The sequence below is a fragment of the Oncorhynchus masou genome, chromosome 5 (assembly GCF_036934945.1).
Source record: "Oncorhynchus masou masou isolate Uvic2021 chromosome 5, UVic_Omas_1.1, whole genome shotgun sequence".
Lineage (NCBI taxonomy): Eukaryota > Metazoa > Chordata > Actinopteri > Salmoniformes > Salmonidae > Oncorhynchus > Oncorhynchus masou.
In genome coordinates this window covers 2,957,771-2,980,518 of record NC_088216.1, presented here as the reverse complement: position 1 = coordinate 2,980,518, position 22,748 = coordinate 2,957,771, and the positions used below count along the sequence as shown (strand labels likewise).

At 51.4% G+C, this 22,748-nt stretch overlaps 1 protein-coding gene and 1 long non-coding RNA gene across 2 annotated transcripts in view; both read left to right on the top strand.

The window, feature by feature from the left end:
- LOC135531036 (uncharacterized) overlaps positions 1-22,748 on the top strand; it is a 359,655-nt gene that overhangs the window by 323,382 nt on the left and 13,525 nt on the right. The gene's annotated exons all lie outside the window — the stretch shown is intronic.
- The window catches only part of LOC135530983 (MICAL-like protein 2), a 32,176-nt gene that overhangs the window by 6,560 nt on the left and 2,868 nt on the right, over positions 1-22,748 (top strand). Inside the window, 14 exon segments of the mRNA XM_064959150.1 lie at positions 1,568-1,709; positions 2,416-2,603; positions 4,229-4,359; positions 6,232-7,467; positions 9,938-10,155; positions 10,283-10,343; positions 15,330-15,449; positions 15,451-15,515; positions 15,593-15,660; positions 15,736-15,859; positions 17,213-17,315; positions 17,424-17,497; positions 18,121-18,235; positions 20,509-20,555. Coding sequence (XP_064815222.1) covers positions 1,568-1,709; positions 2,416-2,603; positions 4,229-4,359; positions 6,232-7,467; positions 9,938-10,155; positions 10,283-10,343; positions 15,330-15,449; positions 15,451-15,515; positions 15,593-15,660; positions 15,736-15,859; positions 17,213-17,315; positions 17,424-17,497; positions 18,121-18,235; positions 20,509-20,555 — 2,692 coding nt within the window.

Below are 22,748 nucleotides of genomic sequence, written 5' to 3'. Positions count from 1 at the left end.
AAAGGACTGGCTTCGTAAGAAGCATTTCAAGGTCCTGGAGTGGCCTAGCCAGTCTCCAGATCTCAGCCCCATAGAAAATCTTTGGAGGGAGTTGAAAGTCTGTGTTGCCCAGCAACAGCCCCAAAACATCACTTCTCTAGAGGAGATCTGCATGGAGGAATGGGCCAAAATACCAGCAACAGTGTGTGAAAACCTTGTGAAAACTTACAGAAAACATTTGACCTCTGTCATTGCCAACAAAGGGTATATAACAAAGTATTGAGAAACTTTTGTTATTGCCCAAATACTTATTTTCCACCATAATATGCAAATAAATTCATAAAAAATCCTACAACGTGATTTTCTGGATTTTTTTTCTCACCTTGTCTGACATAGTTGAAGTGTACCTATGATGAAAATTACAGGCCTCATCTGTTTAAGTGGGAGAACTTGCACAATTGGTGGCTGACTAAATACTTTTTTGCCCCATTGTGTATACACACACACACACTTTGACTGTTGAAACCCCGGGGCTTTCCATTCTTTCTCCCAGTCATGAAGAAAGCCAGGAACATTTCTGACAGGAAAGTGAGGAATCTAACACGAGAAATTCCCAAGAACTCCAGACTGTTGATGGTCCTGGTTTCTCTTTCTGTCCTGAATCATTGCTGTGATCTGTCCTGTCCTGTCTTTACATGTCTGTCTCTTTCTGTCCTGAATCATTGCTGTGATCTGTCCTGTCCTGTCTTGTTTGTTTTCTTTTCATACTTTTTGTTCTGGTCTAAATATGCAGCTTTAGAACCAGGCCAGCCAGCCAGGCCAGCTACTTCAGTTGCTCAGGCTGTATTCACACAGACAGTCCATTAAAACACTGAGACGTACATAGCAGCTACTGTAAACAAGGAGTTAACTCACATTCTGCCAAGCAAATTCAGAAATTAGTGGACAGTGATTTCTCAAACACAGAAATAGTAACAAAGACATCTCTCTTTCTCACACACAAAGTCACTTTACCAGCTATTCCAGTCATGTGTGGTGTGGGAGTATTGGAATGAGAACAACGCTTTGTCTCCGAGTCTCTGCCTCTATAGACCAATGGGAGTATTGGAATGAGAACAACACCTTGTCTCTGCCTCTATGGACCAATGGGAGTGTTAAAATGAGAGCCACACCTTGTCTCTGCCTCTATAGACCAATGGGAGCATTGGAATGAGAACAACGCTTTGTCTCTGAGTCTCTGCCTCTACAGACCAATGGGAGTGTTGGAATGAGAACCACACTTTGTCTCTGAGTCTCTGCCTCTACAGACCAGTCCCTAAGTCAGCAGATCTTGATATCTACAGTGTGTTGTAGCATGGTTCTGTCAATCTTGATAACAATATCGAAATCACATGCTTGGTAAACAACAGGTGTAGACTGACAGCTGATTGGTCCTTCCCAACAAGGCAGAGAGAAAGAACATAGACAAGTAGTACAACAGTAATCACATGTCAATAAACACACAATGAGTAACGATAACTTGGATCTATACAGTAGTGAGTCCATGTGTAGGGGTACGAGGTCATAACTTCTATCTGTGTGTCCCCAGGCGTTCCGGGTAGCGGAGGATGAGTTGGGGATCCCAGCTCTGTTAGATGCTGAGGACATGGTGGCCCTGAAGATACCAGACAGACTCAGTATTCTGACATATGTCTCACAATACTACAATTACTTCCATGGCAAATCACCGAGTGAGTAGTACACATACACACATACATATTGAGTAAACATGTGCAAGGATACATACACGTGACACGCTGCCCACACGATACTCACAGGCTGCCCACACGATACTCACAGGCTGCCCCCACGATACTCACAGGCTGCCCCCACGATACTCACAGGCTGCCCCCACGATACTCACAGGCTGCCCCCACGATACTCACAGGCTGCCCCCACGATACTCACAGGCTGCCCCCACGATACTCACAGGCTGCCCCCACGATACTCACAGGCTGCCCCCACGATACTCACAGGCTGCCCCCACGATACTCACAGGCTGCCCCCACGATACTCACAGGCTGCCCCCACGATACTCACAGGCTGCCCCCACGATACTCACAGGCTGCCCCCACGATACTCACAGGCTGCCCCCACGATACTCACAGGCTGCCCCCACGATACTCACAGGCTGCCCCCACGATACTCACAGGCTGCCCCCACGATACTCACAGGCTGCCCCCACGATACTCACAGGCTGCCCCCACGATACTCACAGGCTGCCCCCACGATACTCACAGGCTGCCCCCACGATACTCACAGGCTGCCCACACGATACTCACACGCTGCCCACACGATACTCACACGCTGCCCACACGATATGGGGACACACATACTGTGATGAACTTTGTGATCAAGTGTGTGTGTGTGTGTGTGTGTGTGTGTGTGTGTGTGTAGTTGGCGGCATGGCAGGGATAAAGCGTCCAGCGGAGGCATCCACAGAAGAGGGGCCTTCTGGGAAAAAGAACCAAGCAGTTGTCTCCAAGGTCTTCCCCGCCTCTACCCCCTCTAAATCCGCTACTGAGAACCGCCCTCCCCCCTCCTCCTCACCTAAAGCCTCCACCAGACCAGACAGGGCAGCACAGGTATGGATCTCCTTTAAATACTCTTGTCCAGGGTTGCCCAACCCTGTTCCTGGAGGTTACCCTCCTGTTGGTTTTAACTCCAACCCTGTTCCTGGAGGTTACCCTCCTGTTGGTTTTAACTCCAACCCTGTTCCTGGAGAGATGCCCTCCTGTAGGGGTTTCACTCCAACCCTGTTCCTGGAGAGATGCCCTCCTGTTGGTTTTAACTCCAACCCTGTTCCTGGAGGTTACCCTCCTGTAGGTTTTAACTCCAACCCTGTTCCTGGAGGTTACCCTCCTGTTGGTTTTAACTCCAACCCTGTTCCTGGAGGTTACCCTCCTGTAGGTTTTAACTCCAACCCTGTTCCTAGAGGTTACCCTCCTGTTGGTTTTAACTCCAACCTTGTTCCTGGAGAGATACCCTCCTGTAGGTTTAAACTCCAACCCTGTTCCTGGAGAGATACCCTCCTGTAGGTTTTAACTCCAACCCTGTTCCTGGAGAGATACCCTCCTGTAGGTTTAAACTCCAACCCTGTTCCTGGAGAGATACCCTCCTGTAGGTTTAAACTCCAACCCTGTTCCTGGAGAGATACCCTCCTGTAGGTTTAAACTCCAACCCTGTTCCTGGAGAGATACCCTCCTGTAGGTTTAAACTCCAACCCTGTTCCTGGAGAGATACCCTCCTGTAGGTTTAAACTCCAACCCTGTTCCTGGAGAGATACCCTCCTGTAGGTTTAAACTCCAACCCTGTTCCTGGAGAGATACCCTCCTGTAGGTTTAAACTCCAACCCTGTTCCTGGAGAGATACCCTCCTGTAGGTTTAAACTCCAACCCTGTTCCTGGAGAGATACCCTCCTGTAGGTTTAAACTCCAACCCTGTTCCTGGAGAGATACCCTCCTGTAGGTTTTAACTCCAACCCTGTTCCTGGAGAGATGCCCTCCTGTAGGTTGAGACTGGTGGCCTACAGACAGGTGCTTTGTCAAAGCCTGTGTCGGACCCTCCAGTGAGTGTCGTTGAGACTGGTGGCCTACGGACAGTTGCTTTGTCAAAGCCTGTGTCGGACCCTCCAGTGAGAGTCGTTGAGACTGGTGGCCTACGGACAGGTGCTTTGTCAAAGCCTGTGTCGGACCCTCCAGTGAGTGTCGTTGAGACTGGTGGCCTACGGACAGTTGCTTTGTCAAAGCCTGTGTCGGACCCTCCAGTGAGAGTCGTTGAGACTGGTGGCCTACGGACAGTTGCTTTGTCAAAGCCTGTGTCAGATCCTCCAGTGAGAGTCGTTGAGACTGGTGGCCTACGGACAGGTGCTTTGTCAAAGCCTGTGTCGGACCCTCCAGTGAGTGTCGTTGAGACTGGTGGCCTACAGACAGGTGCTTTGTCAAAGCCTGTGTCAGATAATTGGCTCAATATAACGAGTTGAGGATCACAATAAGAGTCTCCTCTTTTCTAGTGTAGGTTAGTGATTCAACATTTTTTTTGTTTTTGTTTCTGGCGATTTTAATAATAATAACCCACTGTAGTACCTCCAACAACCCCTAGGGGTCTGTGGACCCTACGTCAAATACTCCAGTTGTAGCTAACAGCAGTGGACCCTACGTCAAATACTCCTGTTGTAACTAACAGAAGGCTAATCTGTCTCCCCCCCCAGAAGGATGTGTTGTCGGAGCGATCCAATAAGACGGGGACTCTGAGCAGTAAGTGTTCCGTGTGTAATAGACACGTCCATCTGGTCCAGAGACACCTAGTGGATGGGAGGCTGTATCACAGGAGCTGTGCCAGGTAAGAGCTGACCGTTTAACCCTGTTAATGACTCCACCCTGTTAATGGCTCCACCCTGTTAATGGCTCCACCCTGTTAATGACTCCACCCTGTTAATGACTCCACCCTGTTAATGACTCCACCCTGTTAATGACTCCACCCTGTTAATGACTCCACCCTGTTAATGACTCCACCCTGTTAATGACTCCACCCTGTTAATGACTCCACCCTGTTAATGGCTCCACCCTGTTAATGGCTCCACCCTGTTAATGGCTCCACCCTGTTAATGGCTCCACCCTGTTAATGGCTCCACCCTGTAAATGGCTCCACCCTGTAAATGACTGAGCTGTATTGAAAGGGTTAACTGTATAGAGCTGTACCATGTGTTAATATACCAGTCTCCTATTGAAAGGGTTAACTGTATAGAGCTGTACCATGTGTTAATATACCAGTCTCCTATTGAAAGGGTTAACTGTATAGAGCTGTACTGTGGTAGACAGCTAGCTGTACTTCACACTGCGTTCATTGCTGTAACATGTATCAGTCTATAGGTGGAGACAGAGATCTGGTTGGTTGACAGACGTGCAGACAGACACAATTTTCTTAATGTTTGTGTTTCAACTACCACTGGTCTCCTGTGTTCTGCGTCATGTCTGTTCCCGTGTTCTGGGTCGTGTCTGTTCCCGTGTTCTGCGTCGTGTCTGTTCCCATGTTCTGTCTGTTCCCGTGTTCTGCGTCGTGTCTGTTCCCGTGTTCTCTGTCTGTTCCCGTGTTCTGCGTCGTGTCTGTTCCCGTGTTCTGCGTCGTGTCTGTTCCCGTGTTCTGCGTCGTGTCTGTTCCCGTGTTCTGGGTCGTGTCTGTTCCCGTGTTCTGGGTCGTGTCTGTTCCCGTGTTCTGCGTGGTGTCTGTTCCCGTGTTCTGTGTCTGTTCCCGTGTTCTGCGTCGTGTCTGTTCCCGTGTTCTGCGTCGTGTCTGTTCCCGTGTTCTGCGTCGTGTCTGTTCCCGTGTTCTGCGTCGTGTCTGTTCCCGTGTTCTGCGTCGTGTCTGTTCCCGCGTTCTGCGTCGTGTCTGTTCCCGCGTTCTGCGTCGTGTCTGTTCCCGTGTTCTGCGTCGTGTCTGTTCCCGTGTTCTGGGTCGTGTCTGTTCCCGTGTTCTGGGTCGTGTCTGTTCCCGTGTTCTGCGTCGTGTCTGTTCCCGTGTTCTGTCTGTTCCCGCGTTCTGCGTCGTGTCTGTTCCCGTGTTCTGCGTCGTCTGTTCCCGTGTTCTGCGTCGTCTGTTCCCGTGTTCTGCGTCGTCTGTTCCCGTGTTCTGCGTCGTGTCTGTTCCCGCGTTCTGCGTCGTGTCTGTTCCCGTGTTCTGCGTCGTGTCTGTTCCCGTGTTCTGCGTCGTGTCTGTTCCCGTGTTCTGCGTCGTGTCTGTTCCCGTGTTCTGGGTCGTGTCTGTTCCCGTGTTCTGCGTCGTGTCTGTTCCCGTGTTCTGCGTCGTGTCTGTTCCCGTGTTCTGCGTCGTGTCTGTTCCCGTGTTCTCCATATATAGGTGATCTATGTCATGTCTGTTCCCGTGTTCTGCGTCGTGTCTGTTCCCGTGTTCTGCGTGGTGTCTGTTCCCGTGTTCTGCGTCGTGTCTGTTCCCGTGTTCTGGGTCGTGTCTGTTCCCGTGTTCTGGGTCGTGTCCGTTCCCGTGTTCTGGGTCGTGTCCGTTCCCGTGTTCTGCGTCGTGTCTGTTCCCGTGTTCTGCGTCGTGTCTGTTCCCGTGTTCTGCGTGGTGTCTGTTCCCGCGTTCTGCGTCGTGTCTGTTCCCGCGTTCTCCATATATAGGTGATCTATGTCATGTGTGTTCCTGTGTTCTCCATATATAGGTGATCTATGTCATGTGTGTTCCCGCGTTCTCCAGGTGTAGTGAGTGTTCCACCACTCTACTGTCTGGTAACTGTAAACCTGGACCAACACCAGGCTCCTTCATCTGTACCTCCCACCACCACCCCCAGGGGGCGCTGCCAACACACACCCCTCTCCGAGACCTGCCCAAAAACAACCATACTACTCCTGCTGAATCCAAATACACCCCTCACCCTCCTCCCACTGTCCAGACCACCCCTCTCTCATACCTGCCCAAAAACAACCCTACTACCACTACCCCTTCTTCCTCCAAATACACCCCTCACCCTCCTCCCACTGTCCAGACCACCCCTCTCTCATACCTGCCCAAAAATAACCCTACGACCCCTTCTTCCTCCAAAAACACCCCTCACCCTCCTCCCACTGTCCAGACCACCCCTCTCTCATACCTGCCCAAAAACAACCCTACGACCCCTTCCTCCAAAAACACCCCTCACCCTCCTCCCACTGTCCAGACCACCCCTCTCTCAGACCTCTCCAGGAAATCCCCCGGAGCCAAATACACAGACCCCCCGAAATCCACCCCAGCTCCGACGCCCACCAGTACCCCCTCCAAACTTGTCCCTAGCTGGCTGAGCTCCAAATCAGACGGATCCAAAAGCACTACCCCCTCTGCCTCCTCCTCGCGGCCCAGCCCGGGGCTCTCCTCCCTGGGCATAGTGAGCCCCGCAGCCCCTGGACCCACCGCAGTCCCACGGAACTTCAACACGACAACTACCCAGCAGGCCCGGCTCCAGTTCTTCCAATCTGGGAACAGCACCACTGGGCAGGAGAACCAGGGCAAGACCCAGACTCCGGGACGGGCACCGAGTCTACCCACAAATAGAGTCCCGAACGCTGGCACACAGGGGACAGTAGTGGGGGTTGGCCAGGGTGTGAGTGTGGTAGTGAGTTTGGGTGGCAGTGGGGTAGGGGGTAAGGGAGAGGGTTGGGGTGGGGGTAAGGGAGAGGGTTGGGGTGGGGGTAAGGGAGAGGGTTGGGGTGGGGGTAAGGGAGGGGATAAGGGTGTGAATGTGGTGCTAGGTGGGGACAGGGATGTGGTTCAGGGTAGAGGTATAGTTGTCTTCAAGGTGGATAGTGATGTGAAAGCCTCTCCATCTAAAGAAGACTGCAGTACCAAGACCCAGGCTGCTGCTGTCGTCACTAAGAAACTAACAGAGAACAACACCACAACAGCTGGTGCTTCAAGTCCTCCGTGGCATCCTGTAGGACTGAAGAAGACCGAGAACAGGTGAGACTTCTCAGATATTCTCAGAACTCAACTCTCTCCTCAGGAGCACGTTTTGTTTTTTTGCCGTGGCGCTGCACAGCTGATTCAAATAATCAACCAATCGTAACGCTTTGATCATTTGAATCAGCTGTGTCGTGTTAGGCAGCACTTCATTTATAGATCGGGAAGTCCCGGGAACACATAGTGAGCGTGAACGAGGGGGGTTATCCTGGGGCTCTAAGATACCAGAACACATAGTGAGAGGGGGGTTATCCGTGAGCGTGAACTCGGGGTCTGTGAGAGCCAGAAATCTTGCTTGTTTGTAGGTGACCAAATACTTATTTTCCACCATAATTTGCAATTAAATTCATTAAAAATCCTACAATGTAATTTTCTGGATTTTTTTTTCTCTCATTTTGTCTGTCATAGTTGAAGTGTACCTATGATGAAAATTACAGGCATCTCTCATCTTTTTAAGTGGGAGAACTTGCACAATTGGTTGCTGAATAAATACTTTTTTGCCCCACTGTATATAGGCCTCCTTATGTTATAATATGAAGCACGTTCACGTTAACTTCACAGTACACAACCGAGTTCGTAAAGGGAACATAAAAATCCTCCCTTGTCAAGTCCATTTGGCCCCCGAGAGTCCATTTGGCCCCCATTTGGCCCCCGAGAGTCCATTTGGCCCCCGAGAGTCAATTTGAGAGTCCATTTGGCCCCCGAGAGTCCATTTGAAGCTCTGGGCCTGTTGACTGTGACGTTTAGCCTCCTTCTTAAGGCTGTTCTGAAGACTCTGGCTGTAGTGTCTTTTCCATTTGGAGTGTTAACTAAAACCTGGGAGTTCCTCTTTGGCCTCGTCCACAAGGCTTCCTGCCACCAAATGTAGCTCGGTTCGGGCATGTTCAAAACCCTCAGAGGATGTTTCTGTACAGTCCAGCCACTCTTCTGCTCGTTGAATCCCTCCAGTCGTTTCTAGACACAAGATCTCTACCCTTTTTGCATGTTGTTACAGCCCAGCTTCTAATTCTGCATGACAAGCCAGGGGTTATTCGTTAGCTTGTTCTTGAACTGCAAATTTGCACCTGCTCCGAGCACTTCGTCGGTGGATGATGCAGGATGGGATAATTGCATAGAAATATCACCGAACTTTTTTTATTATTATTAATTAATTATTCATTTGATTCTATTTATTTATTAATATTATTATTATTATTTATGATTAATATTAGTAGTATTATCCATTAATTATTATTTATTTATTTATTTATGATTAGTATTAGTAGTATTATCCATTAATTATTATTAATTAATTTATTATTCATTAATGTATTATTAATATTATTACTATTACTATTATTACTATTAATTAATTATTACTTATCATTCATATTATTATTAATTTATTATTAATCTTAGTAGTATTATACATGTATTATTAATTCATTTATTATTCATTTATTATTATTATTAATTCATTTATTATTCATTTATTATTATTATTATTAATTCATTTATTATTCATTTATTATTATTATTATTAATTCATTTATTATTCATTTATTATTAATTCATTTATTATTCATTAATTTATTATCATTAATGTATTATTACTATTACTATTATTACTATTAATAATTACTTATCATTCATATTATTATTAATTTGTTATTAATATTTTTATTATTTATTAATTAATTATTAACTAATTATTCATATTAGTATTAATTTATTATTATTTATTAATTTTATTATTATTAATTAATTATTATTATTATTATTTTGCATGATGGTCTTTCTGGGGGGGCATCGCTTCCTTTCGAATGTTTGCACAGTGCGAACAGTGAAATAATGAATGAATCATGCTGTGAGAGGTACTGGACCCGTCTCAAATAGGACCCGTCTCAAATAGGACCCGGCTCAAATAGGACCCGGATCAAATAGGACCCGGATCAAATTAAGCACTGATGTTCGGGCAAAAACCAAAACGACCACCCCTTTTTGTTTGGGAAAAATTCTATTAGACAGTATTGCTGGCTCCCAAGTGGTGCAGCGGTCTAAGGCACTGCATCACAGTGCTAGAGGCATCACTACAGGCCCTGGTTCAATTCCAGGCTGTATCACAACAGGCGCATAGCGCGGCGCACAATTGGCCCAGTGTCTTAAGGGTTTGGCTGGAGTAGGCCGTCATTGTAAATAAGAATTTGTTCTTAACTGACTTGCCTAGTTAAAGGTTAAATAAATAAAAAATAGAGCCCGACCTCTGCTGGTAAAATAAGGGAATAGCACTTCAAGCATACAGTTGCCGTCAATGGCCCTTCCTCAATTCATCTTTACTTGCATCGTCTTACCTTGTCTCCTTTTCAGATCAGAGGGGAGGGACCTTCTATTCCAATGAGATGGAAGCGAGACGTTAATTAAGATTTGAGGAAATATTATTTGAGTCTGTTCGATGTTGAAAGGCCTCCCTCTGTCTCCCCTCGACCCCCAGATCTCCCTCTCTCAGACCTGCCCCTGCCGAAACGCCTAAGAAAGAGACGGAGACTCCTAAAAAGGAGACTGGGGGCAGAGTTAAGCTAAAAGCAGACCCGTCTCTCCTCGCCCCCCTCACCCCCAACACCTCCACCCCGACCCCAGCCAGCAGAACAGGCCCGTGGAACAAAAACCTGGATAAGGCGTCCGGAGCTGCTTCTCCCAGCAACACTATGGGTGAGCACCATCTGCCCTGTCTGTCGAGTCGGTTATCCACATTTCACTTGTCAGTGGTAATTATTTGTGGCTATTATGGCTGACGTAATGCTTTTTTGGGGCCGTTTATTGTCTTGTCTCTCTTTAGCAACAGCAGACGACAGCAGCTCTCCTGCTGACTGGCGGTCCAGACTCAAACCTGCCTCCAAGTAAGTATACTCTATATTCTACTCTACATTCTATTCTATATTCACCTCTACATTCTACTCCTTCTCTTCGACTATATTCTACATTCTACTCTATATTCTACTCTATATTCTACTACTCTATATTCTACTCTACTCCATATTCTGCTCTGCACTCTGCTCTGCACTCTGCTCTGCATTCTACTCCATATTCTACTCTACTCTGCATTCTACTCCATATTCTACTCTGCATTCTACTCCATATTCTACTCTACTCTGCATTCTACTCTATATTCTACTTTATATTCTACTCTACTCTATATTCTACTCTCTTCTCTACATTCTACTCTATATTCGTATCTACATTCTACTCTATATTCTACTGCCCAATATTCTACTCTATATTCTACTCTACTCTATATTCTACTACTCTATATTCTACTCCATATTCTGCTCTGCATTCTACTCCATATTCAATTCTACTCTATATTCTACTCTATATTCTACTCTCTTCTATATATTCTACTTTACATTCTACTCTCCTCTATTCTACTCTATATTCTACTCTACTTTATATTCTATTCTACTCCATATTCTATTCCATATTCTACTCTATATTCTACTTTATATTCTACTCTATATTCTTCTCACTCTATATTCTACTCTACTCCATATTCTACTTTTCTCTATATTCTACTCTACTTTATTTTCTATTCTACTCCATATTCTATTCCATATTCTACTCTATATTCTACTCCTATATATTCTACTCTCCTCTATATTCTACTTTATATTCTACTCTATATTCTACTCTACTCTATATTCTACTCTACTCTATATTCTACTCTCTTCTATATATTCTACTCTATATTTGTCTCTACATTCTACTCTATATTCTACTACTCTATATTCTACTTTATATTCTACTCCATATTCTTCTCTACTCTATATTCTACTCTACTCCATATTCTACTCTTCTCTATACTCTGCTCCATATTCTACTCTACTCTATTCTCTTCTACTCTATATTCTACTCTCTTCTATATATTCTACTCTACTCTATATTCTACTCCATATGCTGCATTCTACTCCATATTCTGCTCTGCATTCTACTCCATATTCTATTCTACTCTATATTCTACTCTATATTATACTCTCTTCCATATATTCTGCTCTATATTCTACTCTCTTCTATATATTCTACTTTACATTCTACTCTCCTCTATTCTATTCTACTCTATATTCTACTCTACTTTATATTCTATTCTACTCCATATTCTACTCTATATTCTACTTTATATTCTACTCTATATTCTTCTCTACTCTAGATTCTACTCTACTCCATATTCTACTTTTCTCTATATTCTACTCTATATTATTTTCTACATTCCACACCATATTCTACTCTACTCTCTACTCTATATTCTACTCTACACCATATTCTACTCTATTCTACTCCATATTCTACTCTACTCCATATTCTACTCTTCTACTTTATATTCACATCTACTCTGGTTTCGCTCCACTTGTCTCTGTTCCGCTATGTTCTGTTTCTATTCCACCTGCTGATCATTTTCTCTTGTCACTGAACTCTATTCTACTCTACAGAACTCTAAAATACTATGTAGAACTCTATTCTACAGAACTCTGTTATGTTCCACTACTGTTCTACCCTACTCCTATTCTGTTCTACTTTGGTTCTATTCCAACTTGGTTCTATCCTACTTCCACTTGTGTTGTCACTGGTCCACTAGTAATCTGGGAGGTCTGGTCACCTGGGTGTGAGGTCCCAGCCGCTGTGGAAGGGTCACCTGGGTGTGAGGTCCCAGCCGCTGTGGAAGGGTCACCTGGGTGTGAGGTCCCAGCCGCTGTGGAAGGGTCACCTGGGTGTGGGGTCCCAGCCGCTGTGGAAGGGTCACCTGGGTGTGGGGTCCCAGCCGCTGTGGAAGGGTCACCTGGGTGTGGGGTCCCAGCCGCTGTGGAAGGGTCACCTGGGTGTGAGGTCCCAGCCGCTGTGGAAGGGTCACCTGGGTGTGGGGTCCCAGCCGCTGTGGAAGGGTCACCTGGGTGTGAGGTCCCAGCCGCTGTGGAAGGGTCACCTGGGTGTGGGGTCCCAGCCGCTGTGGAACGGTCACCTGGGTGTGAGGTCCCAGCCGCTGTGGAACGGTCACCTGGGTGTGAGGTCCCAGCCGCTGTGGAAGGGTCACCTGGGTGTGAGGTCCCAGCTTTCCACCCCTCACCCGTTCGTCTTTCCACCCCTCACCTGTTCGTCACCGGGGTGTGAGGTCCCAGCCGCTGTGGAAGGGTCACCTGGGTGTGGGGTCCCAGCCGCTGTGGAAGGGTCACCTGGGTGTGAGGTCCCAGCCGCTGTGGAACGGTCACCTGGGTGTGAGGTCCCAGCCGCTGTGGAAGGGTCACCTGGGTGTGAGGTCCCAGCCGCTGTGGAACGGTCACCTGGGTGTGAGGTCCCAGCCGCTGTGGAAGGGTCACCTGGGTGTGAGGTCCCAGCTTTCCACCCCTCACCCGTTCGTCTTTCCACCCCTCACCTGTTCGTCACCGGGGTGTGAGGTCCCAGCTTTCCACCCATCACCTGTTCGTCACCGGGGTGTGAGGTCCCAGCTTTCCACCCATCACCTGTTCGTCACCGGGGTGTGAGGTCCCAGCTTTCCACCCATCACCTGTTCGTCACCGGGGTGTGAGGTCCCAGCTTTCCACCCCTCACCCGTTCGTCTTTCCACCCCTCACCTGTTCGTCACCGGGGTGTGAGGTCCCAGCTTTCCACCCATCACCTGTTCGTCACCGGGGTGTGAGGTCCCAGCTTTCCACCCCTCACCCGTTCGTCTTTCCACCCCTCACCTGTTCGTCACCGGGGTGTGAGGTCCCAGCTTTCCACCCATCACCTGTTCGTCACCGGGGTGTGAGGTCCCAGCTTTCCACCCATCACCTGTTCGTCACCGGGGTGTGAGGTCCCAGCTTTCCACCCCTCACCCGTTCGTCTTTCCACCCCTCACCTGTTCGTCACCGGGGTGTGAGGTCCCAGCTTTCCACCCCTCACCTGTTCGTCTTTCCACCCCTCACCTGTTCGTCACCGGGGTGTGAGGTCCTAGCTTTCCACCCCTCACCTGTTCGTCACCGGGGTGTGAGGTCCCAGCTTTCCACCCCTCACCCGTTTGTCTTTCCACCCCTCACCCGTTCGTCTTTCCACCCCTCACCTGTTCGTCACCGGGGTGTGAGGTCCTAGCTTTCCACCCCTCACCTGTTCGTCACCGGGGTGTGAGGTCCCAGCTTTCCACCCCTCACCTGTTCGTCACCGGGGTGTGAGGTCCCAGCTTTCCACCCCTCACCTGTTCGTCACCGGGGTGTGAGGTCCCAGCTTTCCACCCCTCACCTGTTCGTCACCGGGGTGTGAGGTCCCAGCTTTCCACCCCTCACCTGTTCGTCACCGGGGTGTGAGGTCCCAGCTTTCCACCCCTCACCTGTTCGTCACCGGGGTGTGAGGTCCCAGCTTTCCACCCCTCATCCGTTTGTCTTTCCACCCCTCATCCGTTCTGCAGGCGGTTTGTTCATGCCGCTCCGAGCTGCTCTGTTTTGATGTTCCACCGGAGATCGAAGACCCTCCCCTCCCTCCCACCCTCCTCGTCAGACCTGCGGTGTGTCGGGGCTAAAGCCGTCCCCTCCCCTCCCTCCTCGTCAGACCATTCTTCCTCCTCCTCTTCCTCCTTCCTCCTCGTCAGACCTGCGGTGTGTCGGGGCTAAAGCCCTCCCCTCCCTCCTCGTCAGACCTGCGGTGTGTCGGGGCTAAAGCCCTCCCCTCCCTCCTCGTCAGACCTGCGGTGTGTCGGGGCTAAAGCCCTCCCCTCCCTCCTCGCCAGACCTGCAGTGTGTCGGGGCTAAAGCCCCCCCTCCCTCCTCCTCGTCAGACCTGCGGTGTGTCGGGGCTAAAGCCCTCCCCTCCCTCCTCGCCAGACCTGCAGTGTGTCGGGGCTAAAGCCCTCCCCTCCCTCCCTCCTCGTCAGACCTGCGGTGTGTCGGGGCTAAAGCCCTCCCCTCCCTCCTCGCCAGACCTGCAGTGTGTCGGGGCTAAAGCCCTCCCTCCCTCCCTCCTCGCCAGACCTGCAGTGTGTCGGGGCTAAAGCCCTCCCCTCCCTCCCTCCTCGTCAGACCTGCGGTGTGTCGGGGCTAAAGCCCTCCCCTCCCTTCCTCCTCGTCAGACCTGCGGTGTGTCGGGGCTAAAGCCCTCCCCTAGAGCAGCACGAAGTCCATGCTCAGAGTCCCACCCCCTAGCCCCGGATGACCATTCTTCTTCCTCCTTCCTCCTCCTCAGTCCTACTGATCCTCAGACTCTCATGTGAAAGGTGAGAGAACGTGCGAATGAGACTGGTGAAGGAAAACACTAATTGTGAGAAAATGAGGTTAGATGCATTCAGGAAGGAAAGGAAGAGACAGACCTTGTTACATCTCTCTCCTCCCCCTCTCTCTCCTCCTCTTCTCCCCCTCTCTCTCCTCCTCTTCTCCTCCTCCTCTCCTCCTCCTTTCTCCAATCCTCCTCCTCCTCCCCTCTCTAATCCACCCCCATCCCTCTCCTCCTCCTCTCCTCCCCCTCTCTCTCCTCCTCCTCTCCTCCTCCTTTCTCTAATCCTCCTCCTCCTCCCCTCTCTAATCCACCCCCATCCCTCTCCTCCTCTCCTCCTCCTCTCCTCCTCTCTCTCCTCCTCTCTCTCCTCCTCCTCTCCTCCTTCTTTCTCTAATCCTCCTCCTCCCCTCTCTAATCCACCCCCATCTCTCTCCTCCTCCTCCTCTCTCTAATCCACCCCCATCTCTCTCCTCCTCCTCTCTCTAATCCACCCCCATCTCTCCCCTCCTCCTCCTCTCTCTAATCCTCCTCCTCCTCTCTAATCCACCCCCATCTATCTCTCTCCTCCTCTCTCTAATCCACCCCCATCTATCTCTCTCCTCCTCCTCTCTCTAATCCACCCCCATCTCTCCCCTCCTCCTCCTCTCTCTCGCCAGGCCTGTAGGACCTAAAGACTCCTCTCCCCTCCACCCTGACATTCAGAAGGCTGAAACCCTGTCTCGGCCCTGGGCGGTGGATCAGGAAACGCCCAGGCTTCAGTCCCTGCTGGGTCTACTCTGGCCCCCTCCAGCCCCCAGTAGCCTCCTCACCCAGCCCGCTGAACACCGGCCCTGGGACATGGGGTAAGAGAGACACACACAGACAGACATAAACCCACTTCCCCAGCTCCCCATAACACAGTGTTCTGCTGTGTTTCCAGGCGGTCTGACAGGGAGGAGCTCAACGACAGCTAACGGCTCCAACACAGACACCAAGACGCCTAAACCAGTAGGTTTAATACATGGAGACGGGATGAGGGATGTTAGTACCTGTTTGTTTATATTAATGTGTGTGTGTGTGCAGGGCAAACCGGACTACATCCCGAAGGAAGAGATCCTCAGAGAGCTTCAGGAGATAGAGGACAGTGTCAATGAGCTGGAGAGGAAAGGAGTGGACTTGGAGAAACAACTACGCTCCTGTGAAGAGGGTGAGGGGGGGGGGAGGCTCTGAGGGGAGGGGAGGGGGAGGCTGGGGGGGGAGGGGGAGGGGGAGGCTCTGAGGGGGAGGGGAGGCTGGGGGGAGGGGGAGGCTCGGAGGGGGAGGCTCTGAGGGGGAGGGGGAGGGGGAGGCTGGGGGGAGGGGGAGGGGGAGGCTCTGAGGGGGAGGGGAGGCTGGGGGGAGGGGGAGGCTCGGGGGGAGGCTCTGAGGGGGAGGGGAGGGTGAGGGGGGGTGAGGCTGGGGGGAGGGGGGAGGGGGAGGGGGAGGCTCGGAGGGGGAGGGGGAGGCTCTGAGGGGGAGGGTCGGAGGGGAGGGGGAGGCTCGGAGGGGGAGGGGGAGGCTCGGAGGGGGAGGGTCGGAGGGGGAGGGGGAGGCTCGGAGGGGGAGGGGGAGGCTCGGAGGGGGAGGCTCGGAGGGGGGGAGGGGGAGGCTCGGAGGGGGAGGCTCGGAGGGGGAGGGGGAGGCTCGGAGGGGGAGGCTCGGAGGGGGAGGCTCGGAGGGGGAGGCTCGGAGGGGAGGCTCGGGAGGCTCGGAGGGGGAGGCTCGGGAGGCTCTGAGGGGAGGCTCGGAGGGGGAGGCTCTGAGGGGGAGGCTCTGAGGGGGAGGCTCTGAGGGGGAGGGGAGGCTCTGAGGGGGAGGCTCTGAGGGGGGGCTCTGAGGGGGGCTCGGAGGGGGGGCTCGGAGGGGGAGGCTCGGAGGGGGAGGCTCGGAGGGGGAGGCTCGGAGGGGGAGGCTCGGAGGGGGAGGCTCTGAGGGGGGAGGCTCTGAGGGGGGAGGCTCGGCGGGGGAGCAGGGAGGGATGAAGATGGTAAGACTCACACAGAGGGAGAGATGGAGACGGGAGAGTGAGGAGGAACGAGAGGGGGAGATTGGGGTCGCCTGAGGGGATGTGACCCACCACTTCTGGCTCTAATGAGGTCTCTGATAGCTTCCTGTCTCTGTGGGATTGACGGGCGGTAGGAGGAAATAAAGACAGCCCTGGTGGCTGGAGGGAGGGAGGGATGGAGGGGAGGGGGGAGGGAGGGATGGAGGGGGAGGGGGGGGGAGGGATGGAGGGGGGGGAGAGGGAGGGAGGGGGAGAGAGGGATGGAGGGGGAGAGGGAGGGAGAGGGAGAGTAGGGGAAATAAAGACAGCCCTGGTGGCTGGAGGGAGGGAGGGAGGGAGGGAGGGGGGGGGAGAGGGATGGAGGGGGAGAGGGAGGGAGGGAGAGTAGGGGAAATAGTGTCTTTAATATTTCCCAAGTGTTTCATGACCTTGAACTCTGTCAATATGTCTTTAATATCTTGAAGTCTGCTTTTAAGTTCCACTGTGTTGGTAATCGTGTGTGTGTGTGTGTGTCAGAGGGAGAAGAGGATGTGGTGATGGATGACCTGATGGTGGAATGGTTCACCCTCATCAGAAACAAGCAGGTGTCCATGAGGAGAGAGTCTGAACTGGTCTACATGTGAGTCTCACAGACATACGCATACACACACACGCAGAACCACAAAAATACACACAGCAGATATTTCCTAGTCCTCTGACATCTGTGTGTGTGTGTGTGTGTGTGCAGAGCGAAAACACAGGACTTGGAGGAACAGCAGCCCAGTGTAGAGCAGGAGCTGAGGAGACTCATGGACAAACCTGGTGAGGAGAGAGGGGGGGGGGGGGGTCAGACCTGGTGAGGAGAGAGGGGGGGGGGTCAGACCTGGTGAGGAGGGGGGGGGGTCAGACCTGGTGAGGAGAGAGAGAGGGGGGTCAGACTTGGTGAGGAGAGAGAGAGAGGGGGGTGTTGGGGTCAGACTTGGTGAGGAGAGAGAGAGGGGGGTGTTGGGGTCAGACCTGGTGAGGAGAGAGGGGGAGGTGTTGGGGTCAGACTTGGTGAGGAGAGAGGGGGAGGTGTTGGTGTCAGACTTGGTGAGGAGAGAAAGGGGGGGGTGTTGGGGTCAGACCTGGTGAGGAGAGAGGGGGGGGTGTTGTGGACAATGCAAAAGATGTGTGTGTTTGTTTGTGTGTGTGTGTGTGTGTGTGTGTTTATTTGTGTGTGTGTTTATTTGTGTGTGTGTTTATTTGTGTGTGTGTTTATTTGTGTGTGTGTTTATTTGTGTGTGTGTTTATTTGTGTGTGTGTTTATTTGTGTTTGTGCGTGTGTGTTGTGCGTGTGTGTTGTGCGTGTGTGTTGTGTGTGTGTGTGTGTGTGTGTGTTTATATGTGTGTGTGTGTGTGTGTGTGTGTGTGTGTGTTTACACTGATCGTGTGTTTGTGGGCAGAGCGGCTGAAGACGCTGTGGGACCGTCGTAGAGAAGAGGAGTTGATGGTCAAGCTGGTGGAGATCGTCAATGACAGAAACGCCATCATAGACGGACTGGACGATGACAGACTCAGGTAGGAGAGAGAGGGGGATGACAGACTCAGGTAAGAGAGAGAGAGGGGGGGGATGACAGACTCAGGTAGGAGAGAGCGGGGGGATGACAGACTCAGGTAGGAGAGAGAGGGGAGGATGACACTCAGGTAGGAGAGAGAGGGGGGATGACAGACTCAGGTAGGAGAGAGCGGGGGGATGACAGACTCAGGTAGGAGAGAGAGGGGAGGATGACACTCAGGTAGGGAGAGGGGGGGGATGACAGACTCAGGTAGGAGAGAGGGGGGATGACACTCAGGTAGGAGAGAGAGGGGCGATGACACTCAGGTAGGAGAGAGAGAGAGGGGGGGTGATGACAGACTCAGGTAGGAGAGAGAGAGGGGATGACAGACTCAGGTAGGAGAGAGAGAGGGGATGACAGACTCAGGTAGGAGAGAGAGGGGGGTGACACTCAGGTAGAAGAGAGAGAGAGAGAGAGAGAGAGAGGGGGATGACACTTGGGTAGAGGAGAGAGGGGGGATGACACTCGGGTAGGAGAGAGAGAGGGGGGATGACACTCGGGTAGGAGGAGAGAGAGGGGGGGTTGACACTCGGGTAGGAGAGAGAGAGGGGGGATGACACTCGGGTAGGAGAGAGAGAGGGGGGGATGACACTCGGGTAGGAGAGAGAGAGGGGGGATGACACTCGGGTAGCTGAGAGAGAGGGGGATGACACTCGGGTAGGAGAGAGAGGGGGATGACACTCGGGTAGGAGAGAGAGAGGGGGATGACACTCGGGTAGCTGAGAGAGAGGGGGGATGACACTCGGGTAGGATGGAGAAGGGGGATGACACTCGGGTAGGAGAGAGAGAGGGGGGATGACACTCGGGTAGGATGGAGAAGGGGGATGACACTCGGGTAGGAGAGAGAGAGGGGGATGACACTCGGGTAGGAGAGAGAGAGGGGGATGACACTCGGGTAGGAGAGAGAGAGGGGGGATGACACTCGGGTAGCTGAGAGAGAGGGGGATGACACTCGGGTAGGATGGAGAAGGGGGGATGACACTCGGGTAGGATGGAGAAGGGGGTTGACACTCGGGTAGGATGGAGAAGGGGGATGACAGACTCGGGTAGAAAAGAGAGGGGGGATGACACTCGGGTAGCTGAGAGAGAGGGGGGATGACACTCGGGTAGGATGGAGAAGGGGGATGACACTCGGGTAGGATGGAGAAGGGGGGTTGACACTCAGGTAGGAGAGAGGGGTGATGACAGACTCGGGTAGGAGAGAGAGAGAGAGAGAGGGGCGATGACAGACTCAGGTAGGAGAGAGAGGGGGTGATGACAGACTCAGGTAGGGGAGAGAGGGGGGATGACACTCAGGTAGGAGAGAGGGGGGGATGACACTCAGGTAGGGGAGAGAGGGGGATGACACTCAGGTAGGAGAGAGAGGGGGATGACACTCGGGTAGGAGAGAGAGAGGGGGTGATGACCGACTCGGGTAGGAGAGAGGGGGGATGACACTCAGGTAGGAGAGAGAGAGGGGGTGATGACAGACTTGGGTAGGAGAGGGGGGGGATGACAGACTCAGGTAGGAGAGAGAGGGGGATGACACTCAGGTAGGAGAGAGAGGGGGGATGACACTCAGGTAGGATAGAGAGAGGGGGTGATGACCGACTCGGGTAGGAGAGAGAGAGAGGGGTGACACTCAGGTAGGAGAGAGAGGGGGGATGACACTCGGGTAGAGGAGAGAGGGGGGATGACACTCAGGTAGGAGAGAGAGAGGGGGATGACACTCAGGTAGGAGAGAGAGGGGGGATGACACTCAGGTAGGAGAGAGAGGGGGGATGACACTCAGGTAGGAGAGAGAGAGGGGGCGATGACACTCAGGTAGGAGAGAGAGAGGGGGCGATGACACTCAGGTAGGAGAGAGAGAGGGGGCGATGACACTCAGGTAGGAGAGAGAGAGGGGGATGACACTCAGGTAGGAGAGAGAGAGGGGGGGATGACACTCAGGTAGGAGAGAGAGAGGGGGGGGATGACAGACTCAGGTAGGAGAGAGAGGGGGGGATGACACTCAGGTAGGAGAGAGAGGGGGAGGACACTCAGGTAGGAGAGAGGGGGATGACACTCAGGTAGGAGAGAGGGGGGATGACACTCAGGTAGGAGAGAGAGAGGGGGGGATGACACTCGGGTAGGAGAGAGGGGGGGAGCTGTCTTAATGTGTATGGCTCTCTGGGAGTGTGTGTGTGTGTGTGTGTGTGTGTGTGTGTAGGTTAGTCATGCTGTGTCGTTAATCTTCTCTGTCTGATCTCTCTTCAGGGAGGATGAGGAAGATGAGCAGCTCAATAAGATGATGAAGACCCTAGGTCAGTCCCTACACAACACATCTAGGATCAGTTTATCTTCTATAACCCTTATCAAACCCAAGGTCAGTCCCTACACAACACATCTAGGATTAGTTTATCTTCTATAACCCTTATCAAACCCAAGGTCAGTCCCTACACAACACATCTAGGATCAGTTTATCTTCTGTAACCCATGGTCACTCCCTACAACACATCGGGCGGCAGGGTAGCCTAGTGGTTGGAGCGTTGGACTAGTAATCGAAAGGTTGCAAGTTCAAACCCCCGAGCTGACAAGGTACAAATCTGTCGTTCTGCCCCTGAACAGGCAGTTAACCCACTGTTCCTAGGCCGTCATTGAAAATAAGAATTTGTTCTTAACTGACTTGCCTAGTAAAATAAAGGTTAAATAAAAACAATTCTATGATCAGTTTATCTTCTGTAACCCTTATCAGAACCAGAAAGGGAGAAAACTGAGCTAATTGGCTAAATAATTTGGCTAACCCTTCCCACCTGTGAACACACACACACACACACACCCATATCAAAACAAACCCCGAAACCAACTCGTTTCAATTCAGTCATGGCTGCTAGCATTTCTTAATGAACCGAGTCTAAAAGGAGGCCAAATCAGGAAGTGCTATCGCTCCTCAACTGTGTGAATCATCCCACTAATAATGTCCTCTAACCCTCTGTATCTATGGAGAACCTCTCGGACCCTCTGTATCTATGGAGAACCTCTCTAACCCTCTCTATGGAGAACCTCTCTAACCCTCTGTATCTATGGAGAACCTCTCTAACCCTCTGTATCTATGGAGAACCTCTCTAACCCTCTGTATTCTATGGAGAACCTCTCTAACCCTCTGTATCTATGGAGAACCTCTCTAACCCTCTGTATTCTATGGAGAACCTCTCTAACCCTCTGTATCTATGGAGAACCTCTCTAACCCTCTGTATCTATGGAGAACCTCTCTAACCCTCTGTATCTATGGAGAACCTCTCTAACCCTCTGTATCTATGGAGAACCTCTCTAACCCTCTGTATCTATGGAGAACCTCTCTAACCCTCTCTATGGAGAACCTCTCTAACCCTCTGTATCTATGGAGAACCTCTCTAACCCTCTGTATCTATGGAGAACCTCTCTAACCCTCTGTATTCTATGGAGAACCTCTCTAACCCTCTCTATGGAGAACCTCTCTAACCCTCTGTATCTATGGAGAACCTCTGTATCTATGGAGAACCTCTCTAACCCTCTGTATCCTATGGAGAACCTCTCTAACCCTCTGTATCCTATGGAGAACCTCTCTAACCCTCTGTATCTATGGAGAACCTCTCTAACCCTCTGTATCTATGGAGAACCTCTCTAACCCTCTGTATCTATGGAGAACCTCTCTAACCCTCTGTATCTATGGAGAACCTCTCTAACCCTCTGTATCTATGGAGAACCTCTCTAACCCTCTGTATCTATGGAGAACCTCTCTAACCCTCTGTATCTATGGAGAACCTCTCTAACCCTCTGTATCTATGGAGAACCTCTCTAACCCTCTGTATCTATCTATCCCATCCTCTCTCTCTCATCCCATCCTCTCTCTCATCCCATCCTCTCTCTCTCATCCCATCCTCTCTCTCTCATCCCATCCTCTCTCTCTCATCCCATCCTCTTGCTCTCATCCCATCCTCTCGCTCTCATCCCATCCTCTCGCTCTCATCCCATCCTCTCTCTCTCGCTCTCATCCCATCCTCTCGCTCTCATCCCATCCTCTCCCTCTCGCTCTCATCCCATCCTCTCTCTCTCGCTCTCATCCCATCCTCTCTCTCTCGCTCTCATCCCATCCTCTCTCTCTCGCTCTCATCCCATCCTCTCTCTCTCGCTCTCATCCCATCCTCTCTCTCTCGCTCTCATCCCATCCTCTCTCTCTCGCTCTCATCCCATCCTCTCGCTCTCGCTCTCATCCCATCCTCTCTCTCTCGCTCTCGCTCTCATCCCATTCTCTCTCGCTCTCATCCCATCCTCTCTCTCTCTCGCTCTCATCCCATCCTCTCTCTCTCTCGCTCTCATCCCATCCTCTCTCTCTCTCGCTCTCATCCCATCCTCTCTCTCTCTCGCTCTCATCCCATCCTCTCTCTCTCTCGCTCTCATCCCATCCTCACTCTCTCTCGCTCTCATCCCATCCTCACTCTATCTCGCTCTCATCCCATCCTCACTCTCTCTCGCTC